Genomic DNA, 21778 nt, shown 5'->3' with positions numbered 1-21778 from the left:
TGTTTTGATGCTTATTTGTAAAAATAGTGTCTTATTTCAATATATTAAAACTATTTTCAAAATGTTTGTTTTGGTACGTTACTATTTTCATAAAAGTGGTCTAACTTCATGGAAACTATGTTAGTCTTCGTGGAACTTTAATTATTTATTATCTCCTTTCAACGTTTCATTAGACAAAATGGCTTGTTTTCTAACATGGCTCATTCTGCCCCGCACCCAGGAAAAGTAGCCGAAAAAAACTTTTTTTTTAAAGTGGCTCAAAAATAGTTTTAAGCTAAAAAATTTCATCAACCAAGTATACAACATTGAAGGGAACATCCCAAAGCATAAGCCTACTACACTGAATTCATAAATTTGTATGTTTTTCTATGGTTTCTGGCTCATTTTACTTGGGCGCTCCATTCTGCACCCCCTGCCCCTATATAAAGGTTGAGAACAGATGCGTTATCCAATCTTGAAATATCATATGATGTCCACTCCTGTTGACAGTTTACGGGTTTCGTGAAGATTAAGCGAAGTTTCTGGTAAATATTTCGATATCATTACACGAAAAAGATTTAATACTATTGAAAGAATTATCAATAAATTTTCACTCGAGCATACATGTTCTTTACCAAATTCACTCAAATTTCTCACGAATGGCCATTTTTCAGGGCACTCTAATGTCCACCGTTTCATGTTGTCTTCTCTCTGGACGTTGCGATTCCAATTTACGCACATCGTATCGGTTTCTAAGTTTAGCACTAAACGAACCGAAAAAGGATCCATTTAGTTTGGCTGGACGGTTAAATCTAAGTTTTTTTATCTGGCTAGCTGTCCGTCCATGCACGCGATTCTACCAAGCGGAGGATATCGGGGTTGGATCGTTGGTTTAAAGTTGCACAAGGTCTGTTAAATTTTGTTTTACACATTGGACGAAATCATGAATCAACTGTAACTAAATCTCAAAAGTCGCACTAAACCTAATTCAACACTGCTTCAGATGTCGTTGAGTTGCATTGCCGCTTCCGCCTTACAAAGCAACAATTTGCTCGCAAATTACCCCCTCCGTTGCAAATGCATTCATGTCCACGGAAGCGTGAAAACTCAAGTTCGTGGGGCGCTCACTTTACCGGCCAACCATCCGGTGAGCGGTGGCTTGTTAGTGGGTGGAACGGAGTCTGCCTCCAAAGGGAGCAGCGCAACTACTACCGGTGATGGCAACACTTTTTTTTTTCACCGGTACTTTGACCTTTGAGCGCGCACGCGAAAAAACTTTCAACCTAGGATGTTCATCAAACCAAGTGGGCGAAATAATGAACTTTAAACGAGAGTGCCTTCGCTGAATGGTACCCTGTGGGTCCAGCTGTGAGTTCATTGTAAAGGGGTGTGAAAACGCTTGTAAAAATGGCGAGTAAAAAAGGGTTCATTCAGTATGAATTGCTTGTTGTAAGGGGAACCAGTGACATGATTTAATCAAAACATTATCCTACACTAGTTTAGATTCTTTGGACTACAATGAAGGTCTAGAAATGCAGGAAAAAGTCATACAGATGATTTTATTTCTCATTCATTTACCATGAACATCATAAGCACATGAGTTTTTGCCAACCGGAACTAAATTTAATGAATTATTTGCTTGTTTGATTACATATTAAACATATTTAGCAAATCCCATCGAAAACAGCATGATTCGGAAAAAAAGTACACCGATCGGGCTGAATATTTTTCTAGGAGTTCCCTGGTCGAAATAATTAGACTCGTATTTTTATGTTCGACCATTAGGGTGACCTACGCTACGTTAGAGTGCCTCCCTTTTGGATCTTTTTTTCAAAAAAAAAAAAAAAACTCCAGAAATGATGCTGGATAATCTGGAGTGTTCCTTGAAATTTACTAAAACCTATCCTAAAAAGTTATCCTATTCCTTTTACAAGCATTTGAAAAAAATATTTTCAAAATGTATTCTAATCAAACGAGATGTGCAAAAGAACATGTTGCCGAAAGTTGGGGGCAGTTTTGTATCGAAAGCGCCGTGAAAAAGTAAGCGAAAGTGAAAAGTTTGTTTTGGCGATATTCATTAAGCGTTTGAGGGTTTGATAAGAAATGGTCTCGCAAAATAGATTTATGATCAAAAGTGCATTAAATTTGATCTTTTTGGCCAGTAAGTGGCATACATTTGCGTGCTTACTCGAGGCGGAGCTGTTGCTGGTAAGCCTAAATAGTATTTTTGGAGCTTTAATCGAGCATCAAGCTCTCCATAAGACGAAGATAAGAGTTTGATTGGAAAGGGTGTATTTCCCCTACCTTGAAAAAAAATATTACGTCCTTTGGGAGTTCAACTTTTTGTAATGAACAGTCATAAAATATAGAGTTTCCCGTGCATCTATTTTCCCTTAAAAATCCTGACCATAACCTAAAACTTTGAAGTGTCGATCATAAAATCCCTGCTTAAGGTACAGATTTTAAAATATTCACAAGCCAATATGTATGGACAGCCCACAAAATTGAATGGTGCCTTGTATCTAATCTAATCTAATCTAATCTAATCTAATCTAATCTAACACAAACGCAGCCAGTCCGATGAAAGCATGCTGGAAAGTCTTGTGATGAGATTATGCCCCAAGCACTTTTCTTGTCATTATTAATAATTGCAGTACATCCGAGAACACCCGAAAATGTATTGCAAAAATTAAAACGGCCAGCCCTACTACGTTGTGTTTACCACAGAGAGGATTCTGAGAATAGATCACATTTCTCAGAATCTACAGGGGAGGAAGGATGCGTGGACATACCGTACCAAACGCTCTGGTTTATTTTCCACGGAATTGAATGGTGCCTTGTATAGAATAACTAAAAAAAACATATTATGAAATAGGGTGTGCATTAGTGTGCCAAGAAAACAAAATAAAATTTTAGAAAATCGAATATATAGGTTAAAATAAGTAACTGGTCCAATTTTGAACCAAAATACTGCCTATGTTCGCATAAATGAGAGCATGAGCATGAGAGATCACCCATGGTTGCCCCTCCGTTGCTGAACAGAACCGTAATATCCTTTCAGCACTACTGATTATATGCTTTGACGATCTAGTGGTGTTTCCCTTATCAACAGCATGTATGAATGCGCTGAAAAGATAAAACACCATGATTGCTAAAGCTAGATCAGTTGCGAATAGGTAACAGTCATTGGCCACCAACGGCGCCCGCCATGTCAGTTTGTAGATCTCGATTTTAAGGGACGGGAATGTTAGTTAGCGCAGGTTGCTACTAGGGCAGCTGATTTACTCTGTGCTTACACCCCACAAGCGCCAGGAACCTGAAAATTTGTTAGTAGGATAGGGTGTTTGGTCAGGATTCATCATAGAAGATGATGATGCAACCCAAAATCATAGTGTTTGTTGAAAGGTATTATGTTTTAATCTCAAGGCAAGCAATCGGATGCTGCGGATGAGTCATTTCCCGTTTATCGGCTGTTAACTTTTAATTGAAATGGATTTATCTTAGACAGCCGGCTGTGGAAAGATAGAACCAAAATTATTTGTAATTAAATGATGAAGAATTTAACAGTCTGACTTTTTAATTGAGATGTTTTTACGAGTTTTACATGATTCATGTTTAGTGGGGTACTGATCAACGAAGCGAACGACGAGTTACGATGTTTATCGAGCTGAAATGGTATGATAAGGTTTTGTTGTTATTGCACACCGACGACGAACGTGAAAAAACCCTGCGACCCGACCGAAAGGCATCGCAAATAAGACTGGCTCAATTGTCATCGATGACAACCAGAACCAACCGCACTTTTACACACATACACACACGCGAAAAAAAAACGAAAAACACACCGACGACGAACGCGAAAAAAAAACACGATCCGACGGAAAGGCATCGCAAATCAAACTGAGGAAATGGAGAAAAAGAAAATAACATAAAAAATAAAACATAATCACATAAAACCTAATCACATAAACCCAATCACCCCATGCACACAAATAGCAACACAAAAGAGACGAAAATTATCACGAAAAAAACAGAACTGCGCGTCCCAAGAAGCACCGCACTTCTAATACTGCCTATGTTCGCATAAATGTAAATTAACTCAAAAAACGACGAAAATGCATATGGGACATTTATGCGATCAGGGACAGAATAGTTAAGGTTAGGGTTCGCTTTTGATTGTAGAAGTTTGATTTATGTGTAAAATTTTATGCTAAACAACCTTGTCGAAGACCGCAAAACGATCCGAGTTCACCTTGAGGAGTTATAAGCAATTTGAAGAAGACGTTTTTGTATGGACAGATTTTCTTTATTTAACGATCTATAGCGTGTAGGTTTAACCTTAACCGATTTGGATCAAAATTCTCACAGTTACTTATTTTTCCCTAAGGGATCGAATCAGGGGATATCCCCGATGTCGATTTTTTGTATTGTCACCCTAGTGTGCATGGATTGATTGACATCCCATTTAAAAAAAAAACGGATTTAAAAATCTTGAAAAATAAACTGCGAAGCTTTAGAGAATTGCTATTTTTTCGAAATATTTTTAAAATCAAAATCGTGAATTTTAAATTCAAATTATTAATGCAACTGCTACGAATCATATGTTATCCACTAAAACATATCAACAAATCTCGAAAATCGTAAAATACCAATTTCGGAAAATTGAGTTTCTTATTAAAAAATTCTAATTATTAATTAAAAATCTGCAAGATATTTTTTTTCCGTGAGCCTTTTTTGAATAGAATTTTGATCGGAAAATTCCTTTAAAAGTTACAGGTTTTCTTATATTTACGTATAAGTTTTGTATGGTCAGCTGCCAAAATTGTATGAAGACTTGTATGGGTGAACCAATGACATAAAATGATTTCTTTGGTCATAGGGATGGCCCCCACAAAGTTTGAGCCAACTAAAAATACAAAAAATTAAAAAAGGGTCAAAATCGGCCGATTTGGTAGGGAAGTGCTCAACTCGGATAAATTCGAAAAAAAAATCAAAATAGTGTAAGCTAAGAACTGCCAATAGACACATAAAAGCAGACAAAATCTGTGTTGTTAATATTCATAGTTTGGAGAATTGTGACCTCAGGTATGTTTTTAAACAGAATTGTGTACATAGAAAATATTGTTACTTATTTTAAGAAAAATTCCCTTATCATCCCTTCATTTCATCAGTTCTCAGAATCATGAACAAGCTTTCGTGAAATTTGGAACCACGAGCAAAATGTTCCAAATGCAATGTACGTGATTATGTCCTGGAACTGGCAAATGAAGCAGAGGGATGCAAATTTCCGCATGCTTATAAGGAGGGGATGATGTTAATCGAAATGATATGTCAATTTAGAAAAGACATCAAGTGATTTGACACGAAATTATCCAATTGAAATTATTCACAAATACTGTTAATACAGATGACGAGCAAGCTAATTGATTGATATTGTCATTAGCTAACCATTTACGCACCCGAATCATTCATCGTTAATCACCTGTCATAAATCACACCCTCCTAATCGGATCATTTCCAGCATTTTATGTAACGTGCTGAAAACTATTTATCCATGTGTGGATAATTTGACGAAACACACAAACATATTTACAAACCATATAACTGGTATCGCCAATTGATTCGCCGTATTATCCTTAGAAATCACCTCATTAAGATTAATGGACTCAGCCTAAAGGGAAAGGTCCAACCATTGCATTCATTTGGCAGCAGCACCACTGAAACCTTCCAAGCCAGTGTTGCCAGCCAGAAATAAAGTCATATACAAAGTGCAAACAGCAAGTGTGCCCCAAAAGCTCGTATTTCATCGCACTTAAAGTTCATCGCAGTCTGATTTGTGTGCCTTTTTTTGTGGGTGGTCACACGCCCGCAAAGTAAAAACTCAACTCAAACACCACCAGGACGCGGGGGCGTCCATAATTCCGCCATAAATTCTCAAACGCCATCATTAAAATCCCGTTTTCAGCATTCACACCGCCGCACTTGTGATAATCTCGTGTTGTAGCCAAGGGACACGAGGTGGGAGTGTGGGCTTGGGGGAGATTACGGAATCGCCCTTTTGGGGCGGAAGCGTCGCGTGGGGTTATTCGGGACAAACATTGTTAATTTGTCTGCTTGAAAAATATTCCATTCGTTTTCGTCAGTATTACCAAATGTCCTCATAAATAAAAACTCATCTCAGTCCCGATTCTCCCCAAATTACGGTCATTCAACAAGAAACTCCTGCACTGAATGCCTTCACCCGGCGGCGTTGATGCTAGTCCGGTGGTTCATGATCCTGTATCGTTCCTAGTTCTTCTTGCTGGCTGAGTGGACTCAGTGGCTAGTGGCTAGTGGCTTGCAAAGTTAGGCAAAAGCAAAACTTGAAGCGCACAAAAAAAATGTTGAAACAATCTCAGTGGCACTTGGTTAGCTGCAGAGGTTTTCCGAAAGTTGAATGAAAACATTCTACGCCAAAATGGTTTTTCGAATCATCACTGCTGTAGCTGCTTTACTGTGGTGTAGCTTTGATTTCAAAAGAAGATTAGTATATCGTCGTTTGTGTGCTTTCTTGTAACACATCTAATGTGTTAAGAAAGATTATGTCACAAGATACCACACAAGTGGCAATATAACAAGCATAAATTAAAAAAAAATATTTTTTGTTTCAGATTTTTTTTTTAATTTGGACCTTACCTCATAGACCCGATGTCACCCCTGCTAAAATAATCTCTTGAATCCTTAGGTCATTTTTTAGTACGTACCGTAAACCGGGATTAAATTGATAACGTGGAGGACTATGGTGAGTTTAAGTTTTCTTTTGCATAATGAAAAATACAAATCAAATAAAATCACTTATAGAATTAGCTTGATATTCAATTTTTCAAAGAACCTCGCGAAAAAGCTTTCAACAAATTTAATAAAGTTTGGGAGTTGGGGAGTAAAGTTTAATTATGAAAATGAAATATAATTGGATTGGAAATTGAGTATTCGAAAAACGGATCACATTTTTCAAAAGTTTTTCAATGCGACAACTAAGGACAGTTACAAGCAGACCCCATATGTTAATTAATCCATAATTTTGTAATACAATGACAAAAAAATCATTGATTCAAAATATAAAATCTGTTCTAGATGAAAAACTATCCTTCTGTGTTATTGCAGACTCGAAGTAGGTATACATTAAAATTCGAAAATTTGTTTTTTTTTTAGATGAAAAATATCAATTTAATATAAAGGTCTTTTTGGCACCAAATTTCCAAATGAAAAAAAAGTGAAAAAGAAGAAAATCCTACGACACACATATGGCACCATATTTCCAAATCATTACCATTCCTAGCTGCTAATTATAGAAAACATTTTTTCTATTGTTAAAAAAATAAAGGGATCACGAGATATCGAACAATTAACCTCGGATTTGTGATCAGGGACTGTGAACTGTTTTGCGGGGCACATACATATCTACCTCAAACACAACTAATACTCCTTATCCCTCCTAAGTCTCCGCTTTTTCTCCCCGCGCGATTTTACGACGCGATAAGTAGAAAGATCAGTCTGATTTGCAGTTACAATCTGAGCTATAGTAAAAAGATTATATGTCAATCCAGTATAACAAAAGTCAGAAATACATAGGTGTAGCATACCAAACCACCACCAATCCTCAATAAACACTACCCACTACACTACATAAGTAATTTCAAGTAAACCTTACTGATCATTTAAAACTTTTTACCGGTTTGGTTGTGGTGATTGTTGTTTTTATTTTAGATCGCTAAAACCTCTACATCAGAAACTATCAACACACCTCGCTATGCATACTAAACCCATAAGCAATATTCTCATACCACTACATCCATCACACCAACATGCAAAAACAACCCGCAAATTAAAAAAACCCATATAAAACGTGCGCATTTGTTAAACTACGTGCAAACAGACACAGGGCACACAAGAACTAGTATTGAATAAATTATTTAGGAAATGAGAGAATAATTGTAAATGTGCATGGGTATTATGGGGTGTAGATGGATTTTGGATATTAGAGGTGAGCGGGAATTTAACTTGAAACTTGGGCGTTACGATTCAGCGAAAGAAGCGGTGAGAGCTTAGGGTAGAGCAGATAGTGTTGAATGAACGTGAGTAGAAAGGGAAAGAGAGATAGGTATGAAAGGGTGGGTGCATATACTGGGAACCCCCGACATCGATGATGGGGGAGAGATCGAGAGCGAGCTTGTGGTAGTTCGAATGCGGTTTTGTGTAAGTTGGTGGTTTCTATGAGTGTGAGTGATGTGAGGTATAGATGAAGGGTAATTGATTGGATCGGGTGAGGGGGGGGGGTGTGAGTTATAGGGAAGTGGTAGGGCAGTATGATTGTTTTTGAATAATAAGTTGGATGCGCAAGGGTCAAATCATATTGGAAACCTACAGTCAGAGTTGAAAATATAAATATTTTCGAATTTATCGGCCTTACCTTAATAATAGTTAAGGTAAGCAGAGACAATTACTGGGGGAAGGGTATGAGCACGTAAACAAAAAGGACAGAGAACCTAAGAAAAACTTATAAAACTTATATATGCTTGGTTGATTAAAAAAACATTAAACTGTTTTATGTAGCTAAACAGTTTGTTGACTACCTTTCCAGCGTGCGGTTCAGAATGAGCAACCATTAAAAAAAGTCATTCCGTTTAATAAATCGTTCGGTGCGTGGAAACGGCTGATCATTTTCATAAAGTTAATCTTTCTCTTTCTCATTCTAGCAAATAGGGTAAAATTGATGAAACAGTTCACTTTTTACAAAAAGCCTCCAAATTGCTAGTGTTTGAAATAACCAATTTGAATGAAATAATATAAATTGTCAATGTTTTGTTTTACCACATAAAGGGTGGCTCCTCTTCCCCCAAGTAAATTATATTTAACACTTCGGCTACCAGAACTCTGAAAATAATCAATTACAGATTCAATTAATGATTTTTGAATATGGACATTCTCTAAAATGTTCCGAATATGAGGGATGATTATAACTTTTATAAAGATTACAGCTGTTTTTTTAAGGTCCAATAAAACTAATTTTATTTTTTGCTTTTTTTTGTGTTTTTAAAACCGCCTCAAGTCAAAACTCCAGATTCTAAAAACTTAAAATAAACATAATTTGTCAATTAATTCAATTTGTTGTCCATATCAGTGCATCTCTTCATGTCAATGAATTTTAATGAATGAATTAGCTTATTGTTAGCTCACTCAAGAGTGAATCATTCTGCCCCTTGCCTAATTCTTAATTTAAAATAGAACGTATATTGCGGTTCGCTGACTTAATCCATTTCATTGCTTACTTTTGTTTGTTTGACCACTTTCTTGTTTGTTTTTGCTGCCTGTGCTGAGATAGTTCTAGAAACTTCGTTTCAAACAGGCAGATGCTTCAACAGGGAAAAACAACTACCTACTTTCGCTCACCAGCTCACGTGAGCGCAAAACGCTCCGGTGAGCGTGAGCGAGCACGAGCTACCTGATAAAAACTCACGCTCCAGCTGGAGCGAGCGCGCTTTCCGTGAGCGCTCGCTCATTCGCAACCCTGCCTATAACATCCAGTACTTTGTTCTAGAAATCAGGAGGAAATCCAGTTTTTTCACGAAAACTTAACACGTGTATGGGACAAACTTCAAATGCGTTTTTCTCAGCTTGCTGTTTTTGCATATGGGACATTTATGCGAACTTGGGCAGTAGACTGGTTTAAAATGGGTTTGAAAACATTTTTTGCAATTCTGTCGTGAAACTACGTACTTTTCCTGTCATTCTCGAACGACGAAAAAGCCTACTTTGCTGTACCAAAAATAACAGAAACGATTAGTTACACGGTTTTATCCCTTATTCCCGAATCCCACTTTCCCGAATCCCATATCCCCGAAAATCATTTTCCCGAAAATTCCACATTCCCGAAAATCATTTCCCCGAAAGTGCCATTTCCCCGCAAATCATTTTCCCGAAATTTCTACATCCCCGAAAATCATTTTCCCGAAATTCCCACATCCCCGAAAATCATTTTCCCGAAAATTCCATATCCCCGAATGTCATTTACCTGAATGGCCATTTTACCGAACTGTCGTTTTCCCGAATTTACATATACCCGATTGATTATTTCTCCGAAAGTTCCATTTTCCCAAATGATATTAACTTAGATATAAACTAAATTGTTTTTTGGGATTTTTTTACAAAAGTATGACCTTAATATTAAATTCTCCTGCGTGTGTTTTTAAATATGAAAAAAAGAAAAAAACAAATAACCGTAGAACCATTAAAATATCATCCAATTTGATCGATCCTGTTACGAGTAATGATGAAAAACGTAAAAAATATAGATTTTGCTCTGGGCGGGAAGGGGTTAAAGTAATTTGTGGGTTTTTACCCGAAGTGAACTTTTGACAAGGCCTTTGGATAACCGAGTCTGGACTGTATTTTGATTTTCAACTAAATGCAAAAAAAGCGAAATGATCAATGTATTAAATCGACGCTGTCGTGCTATCTTGTCGTTTGTCGCTTTTTGACGTTCCGAGAAAAAAGCGTGTTAGTGTTTGACCATTAATAAACGAAAAATAGAGCACGCTATGTAAACGATAACAAACACGTTTTATTTGGTTGACCATTCTGTGCATTGTCCTGAAATTTGTTTGAATTTGGTTGCTGAGGTTATAATTACAAACGTTCACGGTAGTCGGGCATGTACGTGTGTCAAACGCATTCTGATCTGAAACCTCTTTGGCCAGTTACAGCAATTTTCAGAGTGTATCAAGTTAGCACGAGACGACATTTTTAGGTTTTTATTGAATATCCCAGAATTGTAATCGAATTTTGGGTATCTATGTAGGTCAAAAGATGAGGCATTGTGAGCTGCACAAAATTGGCTTTCTTAATTCAATTTGGCCCAAAATCGACGTACGATAAGTTAGCTCGACTGCGACGAAATGAGAAAAATAGGCAACGCAGCTATTTAGATTTGTTCATTAGATATATGTACTTTGCTCAAGATGTTCTCCTTCTCTAGATCATTTGTCATAGTCGGAGTTTTTGTTGGATTCGGCGGAGTCAGTTCTTTTTGAAAGTCAGTTGGAGTAACTAAATATCAGAATCCGGAATTCGAATCCTTTAACTCCACAGACTTGGAAAATATTCAAAATTTAAGTGAAGCTGGAATAAAATGCTCGTAAAAAACTCGGAATTTTTTGAACGTTCAATTGTGAACATGATACTTCATTGATCGCCACTTCCCCGAACCCGGTCAGGCGGGTATGCCCGTTGTCCAGAACCGCGCGCGCGGTTCTGGGCAACGGGCATACCCGCCTGACCGGGTTCGGGGAAGTGGCGTTCGGGAAAATGGTCGTTCGGGGATATGGTCATTCGGGAAAATGATTTTCGGGGATGTGAAAAATTAGGGAAAGTGGCCATTCGGGAAAATGGTTTTTAGGGGAAGTCGCCATTCGGGGATGTGGCCATTCGGGGAAATGGATTATTCGGGGAAATGATTTTCGGGTAAATGACATTTCGGGAAAATGTCTTTTCGGAGATGTGGCATTCGGGGAAATGTCTTTTCGGGAATGTGGGTTTCGGGGAAATGTCATAGATTCTAGTTACACATGCTGAAAAGTTCTACTTTTAAGCACTGACAAAGCAAATCAATCCACTTCAACGACCCTTTTGTGGACTCAATTGCAATTTTCTGCTCATTTTTACGCGTCCGAAGGTTATGTGTGGTGAGTCCCCTAAAACCTCTTTTACGCAAATGGACCGAAGTTTTACTTCCCCATCCGATAGAAGGCCAGGAGGATAAGGCGGGAATCGAACCCGCGCCCTGACACGTTAGTTGAAAAGTTATTTTTTTCAGCACTTGTTTAGAAAAGTAATTCTTTTATCATTCTTTTTTATTAATAAGGTTAATTGACAGAATACATAATCATTTGACTTATAATGTCATTCAAACCTACTGAGAATTTTGACTATAGTCTCGAGTCTATCTGGCTCGAGATCGAGCCTGAATCGAGTCGAGGCTCGAGCTAAAATTCTCAGTGGGAATGGGTTTTTCGGAATCGCAAAAAAGTTGTATTGAATACGTTGCAAAACTTGATTTTTTCAGCACTCGTGCTTAAAAAATGACTTTTTGCAACTCATTCAAATGTTGTAACCATGATTTGAAATTTCATTTCCCCCTTCTCGAATATTTTCAGAGTCGAGGGATATTTGCAGCGGCCACGAAAAATTAGAATAAAATTAATAAAAAGACGCTACGATGAACTAATATTTTTTCAAGAATGATTTTTCTTACATTTTTGTTAAATCCTAAAAATTTCAGAGTTCATACAGTTTAGTTCTATCACAGAGAAACCTCATTTCCCAGGAGGTGATACTTTTTTAGTTTCGTCAATTTCTTTGATACCATACAATATTTTTACATGATTCAATATACGGTATGTAGATGTGAAAAAATCGTACAAATTGGTTGTAAATTATTGCAACAGTTTTAGGAAGAATTTCCGAATTTCTAATGCTTCAACAAATCATATCTAAAATAATTAATAAAAAAATCGGCATTATAATAACAATTATTAGTTTCTATACTTTGGGCAGATTATGCATGCATTTCGAGCCTTGTTACTAGAACCATAAACCAAAACCACAAAAAAATGGTCGATTATAGTGCTCAGAAAAATATAACTTAGCCAACTGACTTTTCGTGCGAATTCGTAAAATAAATTTACGGCCAACTGTGGTAGTGCAGGTCAAAAGAGCGCCGAGCTGGTATGTTGTTAGATTCTCTCCTCTCAGGACGTATTTGTGTGTGTTTTGGGTCGACGAACGGGCAATGAAATTCACGAAGTATTTGTGTCATTGGGAGAAGCAATTGAGAAAGTCGCTGGCAGCCTGAGTGTAGTGTTCACTCGCGACTGGTTGCGAGCTCCACTTGGATTCGCTCAGCGATGAGTTAGTGATTTCTGATCTTTAAATCAAAAATCAGGACCCTTGATGAAAAGGCAGATTTTGCAATTATTCAAAAATCATTCAATTGAAAATCATCAAACTTTTCTGGCAATTGAAATGCATTGGTTTGATCAGCCTTATTAATTTTGTTTTGCAGAGACTTTTTTATTTTCAAACCCCAATTTGTTGACACAATTTAATACAAAGTAAAAACATGCAAAAAGGTTTAATAATCGTAAATCTTGCAAAAAAAAACATAGAAAAAATCACTGAAAAAATTCCAGAAACATTTGAAAAAGCTCCCAAAAAATTGTAAATATTTTATAAAACGCAAAACATGAACAATTTATCGTGATTCAAACAGAAAAATAAAAAATATGGTTCCAAAATTGAGTTAAATTAAGCATTAAAATGTGTATTAACTATTAATTTGCAGCAATTATAAAGCAAAGCTCTCGACACAGATTTAATTAGCTGCAAAGATTTCAAATTTAATTAGCTCAAAAACAGTAACCAACCCTTGGCGGCCAGCCAAGGAGCAAACTTGAAGCAAAGCACTAACAAGGGAAGAAAATATTTATACTGGAAATGACAACTCTCTTAGGGTTTAGGGGAAGGGTTTTGGAAAGGTTACCCCCCTGCTCCCTTCTTCTCCACGAAACCCCAAACAAACATACCGTCTTCTTCTTCTTCGTCATCGTCGTCGTCTTCGTGTTTGTGACCAGCACCAGAAGCACGAGGCCGCTGCCGTCGTCGCCGGTGGCCACCACCCACACTAGCAACAACAACGCAGTGTCAAACCTGTGGAGTAAACAAGTTCGGCCGGAGACGAGAGGGGGGAGGGAGGGAAGCGGTTGTTAGTGTCTGTTATCTGTGGCACTCGAAAGATCTGTATGATTTAAGCGAAAAGCCAGCGAAAGTTTGAAAAATAGTTACTTGTTTTTGTAGTTTAGTAAACATGCTAAAAAATAGTAATCGAACTTAAAGTGCAGGTTACAGCAAGAGAGATAAAAACATTGTTTGCTAGAAGGGCAGGTAATGTAAACCGGGGTGACATTGATAGGATCTAAATTTATTTTTCAATTCCAAACTATTTGGCGTTTTTGAAACAAACATCTTGATTTACAACAAAAAAAGTTTTCAAGCGGTTGATAAAATTTTACACAGGTTTCACCTTTGAACATTAAAAAGCAGATCAGTAGTTTAAATTTCAAGACTGATTTTCGAAAAAATTAGCTGAAAAATATCACAAAATACTTTATACACCATTACAGTTGTGCTATGATCAAACATTTGCAAAATTCCAACAGTTATGAAAATATTTTTTTCTGAAGATTTTGCGTCTTTTTACCAATTTGTGGACCCAAAATGTAATATTTGTAAAAAAAATCAATCAATCAATCAATCAATATTTGTTAAAAACTACCAAAAAATATTCAATTCTGGGGTGGCTTTGATAGTCACAGCATTGATTATTTTATAGCTAAAAAGTGTTCAAATCGAATTAACTAAGTCAAAGAAGAAAGCAATTACTTTGGAAAATTCATTTTTAATTTATTTTTCTAAGCTTATTTTATAATTAAACACATATTAATTTGAAACATAAATGTCAAAATTTGGTATATCGGAGTGCGGGTTTGTTTGTTTGTTTGCGTAGTGTAATAGCTCCTTAAGTTGAACTTTTCAGTTCTTGTATCGAAAAGTATTACTTACTAGTCGATAATTTTTGGTAGAGAAAAATCGGCTGTTTCGTCGTTTGAGAATGACAGGAAAAGTAAGTAAGTATTAGTAGTTTCACGACAGAATTGCAAAAATATGTTGTTTTCATGTTTGATTCCTCTTCCGGTCTGTGACCGAAATTTAAAAATAAGCAATTAAAGTGGATACAGAACCAATTTGACTGTGTATGATTAAAAAAAATAAATAATAATATGATTAAATCACTTATAAATATGTAATAATTAAGAAGAATGTTAAAATGTTACTTTTTCCCTTTTGATTTTCGGAAAAAGTTTTAAAGAGGGAGACATACAAAATTAAGACATTAATAAATTCAAACAAATGAGCAAACAAACATAGTTTCAAAAGTGTTTTAAAACTATTTCAAGTGTCATATAAACTGTTATCAAAATACCGTTTTGCGTTACTCCTGCTCTAAAAATGATTTTTTTTTATTTTATATTTGAAAACCCACCTTGATGTATACTTATCGACTCAGAATCGAAAACTGAACAAATGTCTGTGGGTATGTGTATGTGTATGTTTGTGTGTATGTGTGGGTGTATGTGACCAATAATGTCACTCAGTTTTCTCAGCACTAGCTGAATCAATTTTGACCAATCCAGTCGTATTCTTGGTTCAGTGTCCCATACGGTGCTATTGAATTGTTTGAAGTTTCGATAAGTAGTTCAAAAGTTATGTATAAAAATGTCGCACCAAATATCATCATGTTATATATTGTAAGTTAGGTAATTGAAATACCATTCCAACGAGTCCAAAACATTGAAAATCTGGCAACCTTGTCTCGAGTTTTGACCACTAAAGTGATATTTATGTACTTTGTTATTCCGGATCCTAGAAAAATTGATGAAATTTGTGTCTAAATCAAATCCATCTTATTACTCATTGTTGATAAAGAGTGAGGAAGCCATCAACCACATAGGTGGATTAAGTTAGTTTTTATAGTTTCAATCACTAGTGGCAAATTATAATTTTTATGAAATATTAATTGTTTATTTTTTAATCCAGATTGTTCGACTTTCTTTTTTGGTAGCTAAGATGTTTTGAACAATCTCAAAAGCACTTCTTAAAATTATATTATTCGAATCATACCAGCTCAAACATCAATTGTTCAAAGTTGATGGCTCTTCTGGGTAAATGTAGATTCGAAAAGTACAGGTCATAGTTTCACGCAAATATAAGAGGGGTCGGGGCAACTGCTGTGTAAGTTGGCGGAGAATTACTCATGTACGGATCAAAAGCTTCATTTAATTATTGTTTGATTGTGTTTGAAATGAAAAGTAAATCTAGCAATACTAGCCAAATAATTATTCAATTGAGTTTTGTATTTATACAGAAATAAAAGTTTAATTATGGAAGGTTATAAATTTGGTTGGTCTCTTTTATGAGAAATTTTACCAAAAAGAAAAAAAAATGGAAAAATGTGAACCTGATGAACATTCACCAGTTTCTGGAGTAATATTACACATTTTTTTACGCAAAATCTGTCACCATTCCCTGATGAATATTATCACATTTTTTTCCGTGTAGTCAAAAGGCTAAAACTAGAAACTGTTTTTGAAATGGAATAAGTGTCTGTTTAAAAAATACCATCAATAAATCCAGCACAGTTCACGATATCATCATCCTGAAGAATCAAATCAAACGATAAACCTGATCTATTTTCCTCCACTTCCTTTCAACTCAGAAACGGCTCTCATCGATTCCGGAAAGCCAACCAACGCCATCGTAATGCTCGAATTATTCCACCGGGAAATCATGCTAATGCTATTTTTTCGTAGAACACGTCTGCTTTTTCCACCAGCCAGCCACAGCAGCTGTTCAAGTCTCAAGCCTCTCGTTGAAAGAAAGGAAATCAAAAGGGGAAATGCTTTTACCTCTATTGGCACAAAGACAGCACCTGCCCCCCGCGAGGTGCGCAGGTATTCCAATAGGTTGGCGGTTTCGCCATTCTCGAGTAGATTGCGATGATTAACTGGTTCTCGTTTCTTTTTTTGAATGGTGAAGCACTCTAACGATTAACGGCCGTTTTTCCTGGAAAATTGCAGAAAGAAGATTCGAGGAAATTCTTGAATTGGTCCTATTTCAGGATGGTTTCTTTCAGTTCATGGTCGATGCCGGTTGGAATAATGGACGCTCAGGTATGAATAGATTTGTTCGATTTAGGTCTCGAAGCGAACGGAAGCTACGACGAGTATTCCTGATGTAGGTTTACTAGGGGGTATGCACCAATTTTATGTACACGGATATAAATCCTGTAAGCAAATACGGTAACTCTGTGTTGTGGAAATGTTTTCAAAATCGTCATCATTTTTCTCGATTTCGCTGCAAATGCAAATAAAAAAAACTATTTTGGAAGCATTTCCAAAATGTGTAATTTAACAAATTTCTCGTAAAGTTACATCGGAATCGCGATAACTCGTGATGTTTATAAGCAAACCCCTTATGTCTATATATCAAAATTTTTGTAATTGTCTGCTCTACAACTTTGTAGAACATTGTTACACTCTAAAAAATAATCCTGCAAAGTTAAAAAAAACACGAAATTTTAAAATGAAAAATTTTGTTCTAAATGAAAAAATAACCCTTCTGGGTCAATGAAGATTCGAAAAGTACATTAAAATTCCCCTAAAGTAACATGTTCCAAAAAATTTTACAGTCGAGTAACGGAAAATGGGGGAATTTTTAAAACTTTTTTAGTGTTTTTTTCGATAAAAAATACGTTTTTTTCGGAATTCTGAGTACGCCATCAAATCAGGCATCTAATTTTACATAAAAGTCCCTTTGACACCAAATTTCTATCTCATCACCATTTCAGGCTGCAAATTATTGAAAAACACCTCTTTTTTCGCATGTTCAAAAATGGAAGGGGTCGTACCGCCCCTCCGTCACGAGATATCAAAAAACGGACCTCGGATTCGTGATCAGGGACAAAAGTTACCCCTTAGGACAAAGTTTCACGCAAATCGAAGAGAGGTCGGGGCAACTTTTCCCAATTTCGTGTGAGTTGGTAGAGAATTACCCATGTAATATAAAAACATAACATTTATCACATTTTTAAAGCTTAACTTTTTTTTTACTGTGCATATAAGGGGTATTAAACGACATTTATCTTCCTTATTTTGATTCCTTCCTTATTTAAATAATTCTTTGCGGGCTTTAATCAAATCTACACCAAAAATCTGAAACAATTAAGGAACACTTATTCTCTTAAAAAATAACGCACGAATTCGTAAATTTTCGCTGTTTGTTTTTTGCTTTGTTGATCGATTTTTGAAAGAAGAAGTTTTGGAGGCAGGAGACAAGGTACAAAAATAAAATCAAAGTGCGATTTCAGCTGATCTCATGCAATTGTAATTTCCTTTCCAAATGTCAAAGAATCCTTTTCTGTACAATTGATTCGTTCATACAAGTCTTCATAAAATTTTGCATTTTAAACAGGCAAAGACTACCTTCTAAATTTAGTCACCTTTTTTCACTTGCATTTTTCACGAATATCGGGAATTAAAAAAAAGTATTTTTATCTTTTAAATTTTGAGACATATCGATTTTTTTGAACAAAGAGATTAAAGCTTTGCAAAATTTATATTTTTTTCATAAAAGTTCGAAATGCACCCTTAAAAAATATCAGAACATTTTATGAACAAAAATTTAATAAACCATAATTTTTCAACAGTATTTAAACTTGATTTAAAATGTTCAGCTTAATTTTCAAAACATAAATCAATACTTTTCTAAATATCGTATGTTGAGCAATGATCTATTTTTTAATGAATTCTATAAATCCATAAATGTCTCCATACAAGTTTAAGGGCTGTCCATAAAAAAGTGCTTTACATAGTTTGAGAAGTAAAGTTTTGTTTTTTAAATAATTGTGTAAAAGATTCATTTAATATACGTAAAGCTGTATCTTGAGAATAAATTATCTAATCGATTTGGCAAATTTGTAAGTTAATTATAGGTCTTTTTGGAAAAAGGAGGTACACAGAAATAATAGGACATTTTTCAATCAACTTATATCACTAAATTCGATTTTGACATGCTTCACCCCTTTCGATTTCATTCTTTTTCTAACTTGTTTTTTGTTTGTTAGTTCTTTTCGATTTTGCTGTTCACACGGGTCTTCAAATAGTTTTTGTATTCTTTTCAATGTTTCACAAAAATATGTTTTTATCAAAAATGCATAACTTTGTGAAAGTGCAACTAATTTGCTGTGGCTCTAAATAAGCAAACATTCTATTCCCGAAAACATAAAAACAAATAAATTTGCATTCATTTTTGGTACTTTAAAGTATCGTGAAAAAAAAATTGATAAATAATAGGTATTTTTTAGAGGGTTTTCATTACTGGCAAATCAAGGTTGTTAACGATAAAATTAACGAGGTTCGATAACGATAGTTCTATCGTTATTGTTATTCCGATAATTCTATCGGCGATAATTTTATCGACGATAACGGACGATAACTTATACTTAATATATTTCTAAAATTTACTGAAACCAACCAAATTCTGTTGAATTTTCAAGCTTCCTCTTAGTAAATATTTGTTTGATAGTATGTTAAGTTTCAACGTATAAATACTAAAAAAATAACAAAATACTATTTTTTAAAGTACTTAAATTTTTATAATTTTCAATATGAGTATCAAACGATTCGAAATTTTGCATGAATTTTTACTGTTTAAGAGTTTTTTTTTAAAATGAAATACTAAAATTTTCACAAAATACCGTATTTTCTCGAAAGTACTCAAATTTTGATAATTATCAGTATGGGTATCAAAAGATTCGAAATTTTGCATATATTTTAACGGTTTTAATGTTTTTTGAATCAAATTCAAAAAAATTCACAAAATACCGCATTTTCTCGAAAATACTCAAACTTTCACAATTCTCAATATAGGTATTAAACGATTCGAAATTTTGCATGTATTTTAACTGTTTAAGAAATTTTTGAATAACATAACAGGTTAAATTTCACTTCTTTTTAACTTAAAAAGAAACTTTGTGAACATGTGAGTTTTTCATTCAAAAAACCTCTAAAACAGTTAAAAATATGCAACATTTCAAATTGTTTGGCATCCATATTGCGAATTATGAAAAATTGAGTATTTTGTAAAAATTTGAGTATTTCTTTCACAAACCATTAAAACAGTGAAAATACATGCAAAATTTCGAATCGTTTAATACCCATATTGTACATTATAAAAATATGAGTAGTTTAAAAAAAAAACTGTGTTTTGTTATTTTTTTTTGTATTTTTGCATTGAAACTTACCATATTACCAAAAATATTAACTAAGAGGAAGCTTGAAAATTCAATATAATTTTGCTGGTTTAAGTCAATTTTAGAAATATATTAAATATAAGTTTTCGTCCGTTATCGTCGATAAAATTATTGCCGATAGAATTATCGGAATAACGATAACGATTGATTATCGTTATCGTTAGACGATAATATTATCGACGATTACTCTATCTTGTAGCAAATAGTTATTGGTCCTGAAATATCTAGACAAACAAGTGTGTAACTATAACTTTCGCGTTAAAATTCAATTCATAAAGCTTTAAAATATTTTGGAAAAATAGAGGCTATCCCCTCCTAAAAGTTCCAGCAAAAGTCTCAATTTCATAGACTCAATCAGGACAAAGATATCGTTACCGGTGAAAGAAATCAAATTCGAGTTCGAGTATCAAGCAGAACCGAAAAAAAGTTCTGCTCGATAATCAGATTCAACGAGTGTGACTTTTGCCACTTTTTAACGTGCACGATCCATGCTCGCAAACGTGTTCCGTTTCGGGTTTGGCCGAGCCCAATCAAGAGGCTGCGGGAAAAGGAAGCTGGTGACGTGACATTTTATTTTCTACCACGCAAAGTTGGGAATCCTTTGGGCGGTGTGTTTCTATGAAGGTAGTTTTATCCATATTTTTTGGCGAGTAGGATTTTCGATAAATTATATCGAATAACATTCAACATTAGCTTGAATTTTTCCAAATCTTCTCAAAACGAGAGAGTTCAAATAATGCTAAAAAAGAGTTTTTCCGCAAGCAAGAAAAGAAGGAAGGACGAATTCATTTCCTTTTCCTTATTCCTGAAAGCCCACAAAAAACGTGTAACGAGGTGCCATTGTGTTGGCCTGAAATTGGAACCATTCGCCCCCCTTGCCTCAACCTACGGGTTCCATTTCCGGTTGGAACCATTTTGCTCTCCCTCTTAGTTATTTGCTTTCTGCGTTCAATTCTATGGCCAGGTGCGAACGATGACTGTGGTGACATTGATTATGAAATATGCGAACAGATTATCCTGGGCTTTATTCGATTGACCGTGGTTCGGGTTATGAATTTGGATTTGGGTATGAATTTTGATCTTAATGGTGAGGCAATAATTTTTTTTTTGTTGCGATTATGGGACTTGATAACAATTTTGCGAATAATATTTAATTTTGTTTTGTTCAATTTAAACTTGTCAAAAAAAGTAAAAAAAACATGAAAATTTTGACAATTTTGGAATTTGGCTGGTGCTTGATGATGTTTAATATAGTATCTTGAAATGGGGGGATATCTAAACTATTGTTAAATTTTATTGCCATCATAAAAAAAAACTTTGTTTCAAATGGATTTCGACTATTCGATTCAATGAATAGCAAAAGTTAGACTTCAAATTACTGCCATAAATAAAGCTATAAAATAATCGATTTTTCCTCGGCCCAAAATGACACAATTTCGGAAACAGCTTAACTTGTGACCCTTGTTTCGGCCCGGGCACTGATCCGCCGCCAATCCATCAAGCCGCGACCATATTGAGTGTAAAATTCGTGCCTATTGACCGAATTTTAAACGTTCAATAAAATATAAACCCCTCCAACTCCCCACACTCTCCCACCCATAAGTCATTTCCCATAAAAACGCAATAAAACACGCAGTTAATTTCTCTGCTTCCTCTGCCATAATTTGTTCGTGCTCTTTTTTGAGAGAGGGGGTGGAAGGTCAAGCCAGGCTTGCCCTCACCAACTTAAGCTCCTCTCCCCACGGACGAGAAAGGGCATTACGGCTGGGCCGGTTGGTTCAGGTCCAGGCCAGACGAGCTCGTAAATCTTTCCATTAGCTTTAATTCGATTTCATA

The 21778-nt window shown here is 35.3% G+C and overlaps 1 protein-coding gene across 10 annotated transcripts in view; it reads right to left on the bottom strand.

Moving 5' to 3' along the window:
- LOC120417112 (uncharacterized) overlaps positions 1-21778 on the bottom strand; it is a 162698-nt gene that overhangs the window by 65051 nt on the left and 75869 nt on the right. For 8 of the 10 annotated variants that reach the window (XM_052710307.1, XM_052710310.1, XM_052710312.1 and 5 more), the window contains exon 2: positions 13599-13722. The exons of the other annotated variants lie outside the window; for them this stretch is intronic. In XM_052710307.1, coding sequence (XP_052566267.1) covers positions 13599-13722 — 124 coding nt within the window. The remainder of the gene's footprint in view (positions 1-13598; positions 13723-21778) is intronic. 10 annotated transcript variants of the gene reach the window in all.

The sequence above is a fragment of the Culex pipiens genome, chromosome 3 (assembly GCF_016801865.2).
Source record: "Culex pipiens pallens isolate TS chromosome 3, TS_CPP_V2, whole genome shotgun sequence".
Classification (NCBI taxonomy): domain Eukaryota; kingdom Metazoa; phylum Arthropoda; class Insecta; order Diptera; family Culicidae; genus Culex; species Culex pipiens.
The sequence above is the reverse complement of the archived record's forward strand: the minus strand, read 5'-3'. Positions and strand labels throughout refer to the sequence as shown.